At 39.3% G+C, this 14,331-nt stretch overlaps 1 protein-coding gene across 4 annotated transcripts in view; it reads right to left on the reverse strand.

The window, feature by feature from the left end:
* Positions 1 to 14,331, reverse strand: part of SLC4A4 (solute carrier family 4 member 4) — a 349,252-nt gene that overhangs the window by 121,735 nt on the left and 213,186 nt on the right. For all 4 annotated transcript variants that reach the window (XM_073600633.1, XM_073600617.1, XM_073600610.1 and 1 more), the window contains exon 4: positions 1,978 to 2,113. In XM_073600633.1, coding sequence (XP_073456734.1) covers positions 1,978 to 2,113 — 136 coding nt within the window. The remainder of the gene's footprint in view (positions 1 to 1,977; positions 2,114 to 14,331) is intronic.

The raw sequence follows: 14,331 nt of genomic DNA on the forward strand, positions 1-14,331 counted from the left end.
ATCATTTTTCATTGTGCCATCTCCTTCCATCCTACCATATTTTTCAGACTTTTCTGTCATAAAATACAGTTTTGTTACAGACATAGCCCCCATGTATAGGGACAAAAAGACTGCTAGAATCTCATAAGCCTGACTGTAAATGACAGTTATATATGATACAAAATAATGCAGTTTGCAAATGAGTTTCCAAAACGAGAAGCAGCGAATACAGGAATGTATTTAATTTAAATCTGCCCAATTAACCAGGAGAATTAAAGATAAAAGGAAAAAGGAAAAAGATATACAAAGCTATAAAAAAGGGAAGGATAGGGCATATTGGAAATTAAGAATAACTAAAATGGCTGCTGAAATCATCCTAACAAGTGAGGTCTACATTGGGGTATATAGTCCAGAACTGTGCATATCATATGAACCTCTGAATATATGTAAGCATTTTCACTGTAGTAACAGCGACTGCTAAAGTGATTGTCAGCTTCCCCAGCGGTCCTTTCAGTATGAGGTATGCATGCTTACATTGCTTCAAGCTGGACTAACATAACTATGCAATGAAGATCACACGTAGACTTCAGCTTTAAGTCTGCCACAAGACAAATCAAAGGGAATAATCAGTATCTAAATATGTATTCTTTTGAGAAAAAAAAAAAAAAAAATATATATATATATATATATATATATATATATATATATAAAATAATAATAATAACTATATATATATATATATATATATATATATATATATATATATATATATATATATATATAGTGGTAGGCAGATTTACTAATATCTTGCATGCATGTCGATAAAGTCTGAACTGTACAGTGCCTACTATAGACTAAATGCCTTTTGTCCTCAGCATTCTGCATGACATGAAGGGTTTGGAATGTGATTAGCAATCAAAAAACTTGTCTTTGCACTTGGTGTAGTACAGGGGTCTGAAGGGCAACGAGACCACATTTGGCTGCCAAGGCATTAACAAATAATTCCCAGATGGAATTACAAACCACGGTAGTTTGCCTTGGATAGCAGCTGCCCGATGACCCAACCAGTGTATGAAATCAAAGTGACATATTACCATGTGCACAGACACTGCTGGCTGCAAGTTGATGTACTGGCTGCACATGTCACTCTCACATCGCCCGGTGATAGCCCTGAGACCTAAAGAGGATCACTTATTTGGATGTTGCAAATGGCAACTTATAATGATAGTGAAAAATGGAGCAACAGATATAAATTAAGTATACCACAAGTTCCATTAACACCATAAAAACCACCAGTGAACTTCTGAAACTTTGGGTATTTCTGTTTTAGATGTTTACTATAACTCTAGTCCTCTTAACCACATTTTTCAGAAGACTCACACTGTCATTTCAGGCTAGAAAATATAAGGAATCTATTTTCCTACATGGTTTTCCTTTTTTTCAAATGTCTGGAGCTAAAAGATGGGACAGAGGCAGGTGATGTGAAGTATTGTGTAAGATGCAGCAGTGTCTATATTCATACTCTTTGTGGAATGTGACAAATGTGTCACATACTGCTTTTGAACCATTACACTGTTGTGCGTGCAACTGGGACATGGGCACTTTGTGCCATGATGTTAAAAATTGGAAACTGTACTGCTCATCTGTTCTATTAATGTTTACATAAAGATTATTGGGGGAAAAAATGAAAGGAAGAAATACAAATGTTTCTACTTTTAGACACTTTGATCATGAAGTCATTTTTCATCTCTCTCTTACACTTCAAATGGTAACAGCATACAGCAAATGATGAAGGTACTCTAATATTAGATTGTAATGGCCATTATGAAATGTACTAGACCATTTACTGTACATCTCAAATAAATTATTGCTTCAGTTTAAGTAAATCAGCAAATGTAATAAAGTAAATCTAAAAGACTGAACAACACTTCAGTATGAAGGTATCAGTATAGCTCAGATTATACGGATCTATGGATATATAAAGTAATTAGTTCTCACCTGGCTGTCTCCTTCCATTCCATTTCTTGGCCATCCACAGACAGTAGCTCATCAAGCTCAGTGAATAGTTGAGGGGGTGCTGGGCCTTCATCCTCTTCACCCAAAATAAAACGAATGCGTTCTGCAGCCGGGGAGACTGTAGAAGTGAAAATACTTCGATTAACAGCCTGGTTGATAATAACTGAATTACGGCTTGGAGCCCGCTGTTTGCTCCTACTAGCATTCAGCGTGTTCTCCAGACTTTCTTGATCAGAAGACATAATCCCTGTTGATAGTCAACTAGACCTGACGGTGTATCTGCTGGAGTTGTCTCTGTAGCTCTAAACTCTTTAACAAGTCTCTTGAGTAGGCAGTACTGTTAGAATACAGTATTTTCAGAGAATTTTACCACCCTAATAAGCAAAGGTAGGGAAACTTTAATATTTATATGGCAGGGAACCAGTTTAAACCAAACCAGCTTGGGCAACAATACTGGATAGGAGCATCCATCTACAGATTCCCCACCCTCCCATCTAAAACATGCCATAGTCATTGGTTTGAAGGTTTAGGGACTTATTACCAACAAGGCAATGTTTAACACGAGACAGTCTGCATTTTACACGAAGACTAGGACAGAATACATTATGTTAAGCATCAATGCACCTGAAAAACAGCTTGAGGTCAATTTCAGCACAGCTGACAGCGGACATTTGTTTAGCCAATATGTTTAAAAGTCTATCATTCCTTAAAAAATGAAAATCAAATTCCTAGTAATAGCTATATAATTTTAACAATTTCAGATATTTTCTGCAGACATTTTATGTGTATTCAGAAATGCCAGTACATTATTAGTACAACAAACTTGCTACAAATTCCTTCTTAGATGGTTTATAACAGACATATAACAATGACTCAGAACATTCATTATACAGTATATTAACAATGCATGAGCATGCAGTAATATGTTAATTCTACAGAACACCTATTCATAATTTTAATAGTTGGAGACAATATAGCAACATCATAAAATTCCCTAGTCAATAAAGATCGTTATGCTTTCAGAAACTCTGAGAGGAATTTATCAAAACTGGAGCAGCCAAAAGCTAGAGAAACTGTGCATGGCAACCAATCAGCTTCTATCTTTCATTTCCAAAGTATAACTGAACAAGCTGACGATAGAAGCTGATTGGTTGCTTTTCACAGCCGCTCCAGATTCTGTCTGCTCCAGTTTTGAAAAATTACTCCCATTGTGCTATAAAATGGTTTTGTTAAATCTGGCAAGATATCTCAAGATCTTTTAAAACATGTTTATAATGTACATTTTTTTTAATATACTTTCCCTACTAATATTTCTGATTTCTGATATAAAATAGGTTTCTTATGACCCTTAGGCTGGCCATAGAGGGTTCAAATCTCTGTCGGCTCAGCAGGGACTGGCCGAGATTCGATCCGTGTAAGGACGGGCTGATCGTACCCGAGTCAATCCACTGACCAACTTGGGTAGAACCAGCATGTCGGATTTCTTTCATGCGATCATTGCCAGAGGCTATAGCTGCTACCAATAATCACTGTGTTCTCCCGGCAGGGACGGCTCCCCCCCTCCTTCCAGCCGGGAGAAAACTATACTTACTGCTCGACGGTAAGGGATTCTGGAAAGAAGACCCCTAAATTCCCCCATCAACACAGTACTGATGGAGGAATCAACTGGTTTTCTTTTCAGCACCCTGTGATTGCAGGAAAGAAAATCACATCATCTACGGCCTGCCTCAAGCTCCATTCACACTTGTACAACTCCAAAGTGGCGCCGACTTTGGAGTGCAACTTTGGTGCAACTTGGATACGATTTTGCTTTGACCAGTGCTAAAGGACAACTGTTGCAAACTGTTGCATTGTATAACATTCAGGCATGACTTTAATGCAACACCCGAGGGTTAACATTGAAGTCTATGGCCCTCAATTGCATGAAAGTCAGACCAAAGTAGTGCATGAACTACTTTGAAGTTGCTGTAACTTTAAGTCACTCAAATATGAATGGTTATCATCGGAAAACATGGGAAACGTCTTGTCATGCAAAGTTGCATGACAAGTCACACAAGTGTGAATGGAGCCTAAGGCACCTTTATATTGAGATCTTTATACTTGAGTTTCAAGGTCTTCAAACCTACTGTGGTCAATAAAGATGCACTGTCCCTGCTGCATTGTTCACCTGTACATGAAATATCACCTAAAATATAATCATTATGAGCTACCAAGATAAAAAAGAACATATTTTACAGTAAAGAAACAGAAATGTATCTAGATGGAGTCTGTTTAAAGTGACTTGTTACTTACAGGTCTTAAGTTTGCAGGGCTAAAATATAGCCAAATCCTGGCAGCTTCTTTCTTTTAAATTATAGTTCTGGCTTGTTTCAGAGATATATATATATATATATATATATATATATATATATATATATATATATATATATATATATATATATATATGCCAGAGGTATTTAGTATTTAAACCTTTAAAATTTAAGTGCAGTCTTCAGAACAGACAACTTAAAACTCAACCTTTGGTAAACATTCTTCTTATATTTGCTACATGTGAGGTTTGGTTTCACTGGTTTATTATACCTGATGTAGCCAATCAAATGCCCTTGAAAGGAAGCTTGTCATTTGAGTTTTGTTTTTGACAGCTATAAAGATTTATTTATGACTACGGTGATCATATTTTTTAAGGTTTATAAGATGCCACAAAACATTTAACTGCCGCAGTGTGAATTTAAACATTGCAACTCTGTATGTTGTCCAGCTTTACAGGACATCTAACAACGTTCCACAGTTTAATAGCATTACATGATCATGAACAATACAGATAGACAATAAGTTGATAATAGATCTAGCCAAATTCTAAGTTGATCCTTGGACAGATGTTAGGATCAGTCATCTGCTGGCTTCTTATTTGTAAAGGGTACTTTGGCAGTGAGATCAAATCCTAGGAACCCAGATCTAAACACAACTAGATTTTTCATGCATATTTTTAAGAATGCAAAAGAGGTACAGAGACTAAGCCTGCTGCATCAATACGAGTATCTATGGATTGAAAGGTGAGGGCATATGCTGGGAACTCTGATTTAACAATAATGTTCCCAAGAGTTATTCTATTTGTCAGTACCAATCACAACTTGGGGAGACCCTGTCAAATTCCAAGTAAAAGCACAAAAAGTATTTCAATGCTTACTTACAGTGTTATTCTTTTCCATAACTTATTTTTTTAACTCTCTTGCAATATGCCTCCTTCTTGCACGTCATAACCCTCTTTTCTGAAAATGTTTAATCGCTCTCTGAGCTCACCCACCATTTCTAACCATCCCCTCAACATGAATTTTTTTTTTAGCTTCTGGGGGAGGTGTAAAGGGGAATACTATAGAGTGTCACTTGAGTGACAGCTCTGAATATGTCAGGGCTGCTGACATCACATTCAAGATGGCGGCACCCAGAAGCAGTCTCAGGGCTTTTGGGTGTCAACATAAGAGAGGATTTTACAGGTAAAACACATGCATTATATATGTTATATATGCATGTATTCTCATAGGAAGATTTTTGCTAAAATAATGGTCCGACAAAGGCGTTACAGTGGTTGTACACCCTGTACAACCACTTTTACCTACAGATAAGCCTATATTAAGGCTTACTTGTAGGTGCTTGAAATATCTCCTAAACCTCCACGGTTTAGGAATTATTTACTAAAAAGCCAATCGCCAATGACTACGGTGCATGCGCACTTTAGAAAGGGTAAATCGTACCATTTCTGATAGGGGCCATGCCGTGACTGGAGGCTCCCACACACATTCACGGGAGTGACGTCACGCGACTCCAGTCAGTCACAGAGCCGGAGTTCGTGGCCCCCGGAAGTAAGGGGGGCGAAGATGGGCGCTCCCTGCTAGTGGGGACAATGGTGACATTGCGGGCTTGCATAATAGCCCATTATGCTTTAACTTTGCAGGGAAATAAAGTGGAAGTAAAACCCACCAGGGTTTACTTTCTCTTTAAATAACCAAGGTACTTTAAAGGTAAGCCTAGATCTTGTAGTAACAGTACACCTCAGGGCTCCAAAACTTAAAAAAGTTGAAATACAAATTTTTGAATTTTGCACATAGATAAACCAAGTGCCATGTGTGGAGCTCCTGTCTTTAAAGATCTACTTGATAAGCAGTTGGAAGCTATCTTGTTCTTACTGGTGAGCTCTGCCCTTCATCCCATCTTAGCTTTGACCTTGCTTTGCCAAACCCAGGCTGATTGGTCCAAGTCTCTTAAAAGCGATCTTGTAACTACTGCTGTGGATCCCTTGATCATACCATTTGAAGCAAATGGTTGATGTTTTAAGTTACAGTTCTGATGGACTACTGAAGGTTTCCCATCTCATGTCCTGCATTGATCTCCTGTCAGTACACATGTGAAGGACACTTTGGTTAAAGTGTTGGACTGTGAAATCCACATCTAAAAAGCACCTGATCCGCATGGCCTTTAAAGGACAACATGTCTTCACATCTACCCTAAAGACCATTATCAAGAATGCTACTGGTGGCAATTGCACCCAGCAGAAGAAGCTGAGAGGTTTCAGACTGGGAAGATGCATCCTCCACTGCCAGATAAGTTAAAGTGTTTTTTGTTTCACCATTCTTGCAACACCCATGCCCTGAGCCTTCCAAGCTTTTCTCTGAGTCTACCTGCAAGGCCTGGAGCTCAATGTTCACCAAACCCTCAAACAAACCTTTTTCTACATGAAGGTGAGCCCCACCTTTACAAGGTGGGGGATATTTGTTAACCTTCGTCTCAATGTGGGGGGTAGTTTATTAGGACTAGATGCTGGAGTTTCTCTTCCCTGTCCCCTCCTCAATTTCTTACCTACAACCTTGCTTTACCACTGCACAGATTAGCAAATATTAATCAAGCCCTTTTGGGTCCCCTACACCAGGTTATTTCCCTAGTTCCTGTGACAGAACAGTGTCAGGGGTTTTACTTCAACCAACCTTTTCACTGTGCTGTGCTCTAGTGGCATCACCATAGTGGGATATTTAGGTAATCTCCTGTTAAAGGAACAGTGAGCTCAGGTCCTGTGAGATAATATGGCCTTGACTGTCCAGACATTACAAACATTCAGCTGGATCCTTACATTTCAGAAATCGTCCCTGGAACCAACTCATCATTTTTGGACACCACTAAGGCCAGCGTGTTTCTCCCAAAGGAGAAGCTTCAAATGTTCAGATCTCAGATTTGAGCTCTCTAATACAGGAATTGTAAAATTCTCCTCTTTTGCATGAAAGTCCTGAGTCTGATGGTGGCCTCTTTTGAGGGAGTGTTGTTTGCTCCCATTTTCTCATTATGGAACAAGTCAGTCTTATCACTGAACAGGCTGATTAATTTGGTTCTAAAATCAGGGAAGTCCTTCCTTCCTTCCTGATTTTTGGAAGATCCTCACAACAGCTTTAAGTATCACAAACCATAAAGGAACAATGGCAAGTGAAATTCTAGCTCAGCTTTCAGGTTAGAAAACAGCTGATCAATAATATCACAGAATCAGACCATAAAAGAAGAGCATTAGCTGTTAAGGCAAGGCTAAAAAAAAAATTGTGAAAAATATACTGTATGTTGTAAAATCAAGTTAAAAATGCTTTATATGGATTCAGAAAAAAACAAAACATGATTTATGATCAGTTGGTACAGGTTATTGCACTCAATTGTTAAAGCATTTTTTTACCAAACAAAAAAATGATGACACTTTGTTGTACTTTTATCAGTTGCTCATATGCAATATTAATTTCTTCTAACCAAGACCCTATGCAGATTGGAAAATTAGTGCATCTGTAAACATAAATCTTTTCATCCATCCATATATCAGTCCCATCTATATATCAGGCCGCTTTCACACATGCGGACCTTTAATTTCATCAGTTCAGCCCCTTTTTTTCAAAGAAAAAGTTTACATCAGTTTGTCATCAGTTTTTCATCCATTTTTCATCTGTTTTTACATCAGTTTTTTACATCTGCCAGCTGGAGTCCTTAACTACTTGAGTCCCCGGAGCCATGCTTTCATGCAAACACGGACCGCTTGTCCGTTTACATCCGTTTACCGTCAGATACCGCTTTTTTTACCGGAAGAAAAATAGGGCTTTGATCCATTCCAGAAAACAGATGTTGACGGAAGCGGATGTAAACTAATGTAAATGGATTATCATCCATTTACATCCGTTTTTCTATTGAGATGCATTGCTGTTCATTTTTCATCTGTCAATGGATAGATGAAAAACGGACAAACGGTCTGCATGTGTAAAAGGGGCCTTGGAATAGTTTTCCATACTGCAATATACAATAATTGTTCTGTGTCATTGTTCAACAAACTGTGATGCAGTTCCAACCTGCCGGTGGATATGTGTGACAATTGCCATTCCTAACTGAGGTGAATGGGGACAATCCTGTATGCACGAAAGTAGGCGTTGATGATATTTAAAAATCTGTGCGTACAGTTTCTATCATATTATTAGGCTTGGTTTAAGTAGTAAAGGGTGTTCGCTACTAGGATGTGAATCTTCTTTTTCAAAAGTAAACGTTGGTAAATAAGGCTATATTTACAAATTATTATAGGTGATTATATAGTACTGACAATTTATGCAGTACATTCATATCAGCTCCCATCCCCAAAGCTCATCTCAATGGTATATTGTCTTTGGAATGTGGGAGGAAACCCACACAAGCATGGGGAGATTATACAAACTCCATGCAGGTACTGTTAGGATTTTTAACCAAGGACCTTAGGGGTACAGGGCGTAGGTACCACTGTGCTGCTCAGTCATATCCGAGCAAAAATACTGTTTTCTGTAAGTAATTACCTTTGTTCACGATTGGATATTATCAGGGAACCCAAGTTCACCTTATTTACCAACATTTACTTTGCAAAGTGAACATACACTTTGCAAAGTGAAAGTGAATCAAACGCCATTATAAATTTAAATCAATTGGGAAACTGCAGAAGACATTTTAAACATTGAGTGCATCTGACGTTCAGAAACGAATGGCTCTGTTTTGAAACGACCTGTATTTGCCTTGTCGTCTTTATGTAAATGCAGCACACAATCTAATTAAAGAATTTGTTTGGTCACACGTCTCCTATACCTGATTTTTAGACCACGTGCGCTTTACTACCTTTTCTGTAACTTAATGAGCCATTTACACTCTGGATGTGTTCAAGCAAGAGAACACCCCATTCTCATCTATTGCTCTAAAAATACACAAGTCATCAACCGGACAAAGGGCAAAATGTCATGTGATGGAACTCTGTTCTCAGACAGGATGCCATAGCTTTAGACAGGGATTAATACTTTGATGTTCTCGTGTCAAGTATAATAAAGCACATTTATCAATTAAATTACTTTCACCTGAAGTTTTAGAATCCTCAAGCTCATATTTACAGTATATGTATAACTAATTGACATCTATAAAAATGTATTATATTGCAACTTACCAGTCTTTAGATGTGAAGGTTGTATTAGTTTGCATTTATTTTCACCTGGTGATCCTGACAGTAACACACTTCCTTTCCTATGGTGACAACACTCACTCAGCACATTGGGATTGATTTACTAAAACTGGAGAGTGCAAAATCTGGTGCAGCTCTACATAGAAACCAATCAGCTTCCAGGTTTCTATGTCAAAGCTTAACTGAACAAGCTGACGTTAGAAGCTGTTGGACCACCATGCTCAGCTGCACCAGATTTTGCACTCTCCAGTTTTAGTAAATCGACCCCAGTGTATCTATGAAGAAGCTATTTTGTCACCCCAGGCAGCTCTCCTAATCAGGATTACAAACACCCCCCCAATCCTCATCCCTAATACATATGTGTAAGGTGTCTTGAAGTTCACAGAGGTAAACTAGGCAGGGCTAACAATGCTGCTTAAAGTGGTTGTAAAGGCACAGCCTTCTGTGTGCAGCAGCCCCACTAACACTTATCTGAGGTCCCTCTCTGTCCAGCGATGTCCACAATTGTCTCAGCCATCCAAGATTCTCCTTCCTGATTGGTTGAGACATGGCAGCGGCGCCTTTGGCTGCCGCTGCTGCCAATCAAGGTCAGTTAGCCAATCAGGGGAGAGAGGGGAAGGGACTGGGTCGTGACTCCCTGTCTGAATGGACACACTGAACTGTGACTCGGCTCGGGTGCCCCAATAGCAAGCTGCTTGCTGGGGGGCACTTAACAGGAGAAAGGGGTCAGGAGCACATAAGAGGGACCCGAGAAGAGGAGGATCTGGGCTGCTCTGTGCAAAACCACTGCAACAGTGGAATCAACAATGGGGCACTGTTCCTCCCATTGACACCAATAATGGGGCACTATTCCTCAAACTGACACCAACAATGGGGCATTTTTAATCTCACTGATACCAATGATGGGGCACTATTCCTTCCACTGAAACCAACAATGGGGCACTATTAATCTCAATGACACAAATGATGGGGCACTATTCCTTCCACTGACACCAATTATAGGGCACTATTCCTCCCACAGACACCAACGACTGGGTAATACCAAAGATGCATTGTTTACTCCTACTGACGCCAGGACAAGTTCTACTCCCACTGGCCACAATCCGGCCGCCCTAAAGTTTGAAGGACATTTAACTGCAACAGAAAGTTTGAAGACCCCTGAACTAGAATATTGATATAGCGAGATGGTATTGCTCGCTGCATAAGTCTTTTGCTAACCACTGTCAGAAAATAAATCGCCAATAGTATGTCTGTTATTCAAATGACCGTGATGATGGTCTTTTGAATGTAGATCTTGTCTACATCAGTACCCATACAGGGAAAAGGCCATACAGCCAATTCCAATGTCTTCAGGCTTTCTAAACAAAGATTTTTCCATAATTTCCATACTGCTTACAGGTCTCTATATTTGAAAGCACAAATGTCCATGTGCAGCTGTTTTTTAGCCATAAGTATATTCAATACAGGATTGTAAGGAATATTTAAATAATAATTGTATTGACTGAAAAATGTTCCTGCACATAGCCAGCTTGATATGATCAGTAGCCAAGACTGTTCTATAAAGTGTTGTGGTTTATACTTTACACTATATACAGAAGGCATTACAAGTATTATTGCTAACACACCTAGTTGATTGGTGTTTTGTAACATTTTCATCTTCTGGTTGCATTATTACGTCTTGTTAAAATATCATGATGCTAGTTCTGGTCTTTGCTTTATGTAAAATCTAGACAATGTACAACTAAAAAGTGGTAAATGTTAAAAGCTATAAAGTGGTGTAGTAAAGTATGAAACGTATGGTATCTGAACTGAGCGTTTTAAGATATGCAGTAAACAGCAACATTGGATGAGTAATTATCTTACCAATAATTAAGATATTCTTCCCATTAGGGAAAGCAAGGGGAAAGATGATAGCTGTAAATAGACTGTAAAAAGATGTCAGTATGGTGGTTGCCTGATTTAAAATTGAAAAAGGACATGGATTGTTTAGGGTCTACTGTCTTATAGGGGTACAGTGGAAACAAAGTTAAAAAAAATATATTGCAAGGCACATCACACATACACACACAGCTATAATGACATAGCTACATAATTTTGAAGCCTATGAACCAAAACATACAAATGTGGACAGCTATTTAGCAATTAGGTAAACCACACTGTATTCACATTTTAGCATCAATGCAGTCAAGATGAACTGGTAAGCGATCAAAGTGCCCATTTAATTTTTCATTAGATAATTGTACTGATGCTATAAGAAATATGGATGAGTTAATTTGTAAAATTTAATTTGGTGATCTTTTGGGTTTTTTGACAATGAGTTACATTCCAACCATTGGTAAAGGTAGCCATACAAGGCCATATTTCTGATCCATGTTTACAAAAGATTACAGAAAATGTTCTGTATTTGTAGCAGTCAGTGTACAGCTGAACCTGTCAGAAGCAAAATCAGTTTTCCCTTTTCTACAAAGGGAAGGGGCTACATCTGTACTGGCAATCTACCAACTATTGCATCTGCCAGAATGGCTAGTACATCGCAAGGGTTGTTGTGTTAGTGTGAATGCCTGTGGCTCACACATAATTGGCTGTTTGTTAGCAAATGAAAAAATGTACTGCAGTCGCATTGTAGTTTTCAGAAGGCTTCCTATACTTAGTTTGTAATACTATCAGGAGTGTAATACTAATATATTAATGGGCTATAATGATGCATGATGGAGGAAGCAGAGCATGGCATTGCAAAATGGTAGTGGCTAAATGTGGTTAGAAAGATCTCTAACGAAAAAGAGGGAGGCTGCCATTGTTTATTTGGTTGCCTGACTGTCATAATGGCATCTCCATACGGCATTGAAACCAGCAGGTAAGCATAAAGGCCAGTCTCAATGTTTCTTTATGGAAAGGTTTAATGTCAACTCCCTACTCTGCACACTCCAAAGAAGGCCATTCACTTATAAACTGGAAAGTAAGGATGCCAATAATTAGCCCATAATTCTCTACTGCAGCAAGATGACAGAGTAGCCAACACTCACTATGTTATATCAGTGAGCAATGGCCACTTATTGGATTCACAAGGAAAGACAATGTTATCCTCTTAAAGAGGAAATGAACTTGAAGCTATGTCAGAAAAAAGGTAGGCAGAGGACAAAGGATTAGTCACCAGTATTGCCTGTGGCCTCCCTGTAGCTGATCTTTCTCCATTACTGATTTACATTGCCTTGTCCCAAACTGTGTACCTATATAGAGGTGGTCATCTTGGTAAAGGTAGGGTTATGCTTTCTCTAGCCAGAGGCCTCAGCTAACAGAACAGTGAACAGCAGTGAAATCAATAAATTTCATATAAAATCTGTTAAAGAAAAGCACCTCCGAAAAGGAGGAGCTACTCTTATCTGCCCCCCTCCCCACTTCACACATTTAGCATCTTTCAGGGGGCAGCGGGTACCTGCTTTTGACAGGCCTCCCTTCCCCTTCCCCTATAGCCAGGCCATTCACAAAGAGCAGCGAGCTTCGGACATGCTCAGAAGGGAACCAGCTGTGAAGCCGCAAGGCTTCACTGCCGGTTTCCCTTAGCCAAGATGGTGGCAGCAGCACCCAAGAGCCAATTGATAAATCGGCTTGGGTGAGGACACCGCTGGATTCGTGGACTGGTAAGTGCCCTAATATTATAAGCCAGCAGCTACAGTATTGTAGCTGCTGGCTTTTATTTTTTTTATGAAGGAGCCTGCTTTCACACGAGTAGTCAGAGGCCACAGCACCTTAGATCTCACACTGTTGATATTTAGCTATGAGGCTGTAGGTACAGAAGTGCCTAGCCACTTCAGCCCTGGAAGATTTTAACCCCTTCCTGACCAGAGCACTTTTTACAATTTGGCACTTTCTCATTTTAACTGACAGTTGCGTGGTCATGCAATGCTGTACCCAAACAAAATTTGCGTCCTTTTTTTCCCACAAATAGAGCTTTCATTTGGTGGTATTTGATCACCTCTGTGGTTTTTATTTTTTGAGCTATAAACAAAAAAAGAGTGACAATTTAAAAAAAAAAACAATATTTTTTACTTTTTGCTTTAATAAATATCCCCCAAATTAAAAAAAACAAACAAATTTCTTCATAAGTTTAGGCCAATATGTATTCTTCTACATATTTTTGGTAAAAAATTGCAATAAGCTTATATTGATTGGTTTGAGCAAAAGTTATAGCGTCTACAAACTATGGGAAAGATTTATGGCATTTTTATGCCATATTTATTATTATTATTGTTTTTACTAGTAATGGCGGTGATCTGCGATTTTTAGCAGTATTGCGACATTGCTACGGACAGATCGGAGACTTTTGGGACCATTGACATTTAAAGAGCGATCAGTGCTATAAATATGCACTAATTACTGTATAAATGACACTGGTAGGGAAGGGGTTAACACTAGGGGGAGATCAAGGGGTTAACTGTATTCCCTCGCTGTGTTCTAACTGTGTGGGGATGGGACTAACTAGGAGAGATGACAGATCGCTGTTCCTACTTTGTGGGAACACACGATCTGTCTCTTCTTCTCTGACAGCACAGGGATTTGTGTGTTTACACACACAAATCCCCATGCTGGCTCTCGTGCATGCAATCGCACGCGGCCGCCGGTGATTGCGCCCGGCAGCCACGTGCATTGTGTTCCCCGCTGTGCGGCGGGTACGCACATGCCTCCGGTGGCGCTCGCGCGCCCTCTGGTAGCTCTCTGGGACAAAGCCGTATATATATATGGGATTTTGCCCACGAGAGCCATTCTGCCGCAGTATATCTGTGTGAGCCATTCGGGAACTGGCTAGGCATACTCATGTACTAGTAAGTGCACTGCTATTTTTCAGGAGAATTTCC

Source organism: Aquarana catesbeiana, linkage group LG01 (genome assembly GCF_042186555.1).
Source record: "Aquarana catesbeiana isolate 2022-GZ linkage group LG01, ASM4218655v1, whole genome shotgun sequence".
In the NCBI taxonomy this organism is placed as follows: domain Eukaryota; kingdom Metazoa; phylum Chordata; class Amphibia; order Anura; family Ranidae; genus Aquarana; species Aquarana catesbeiana.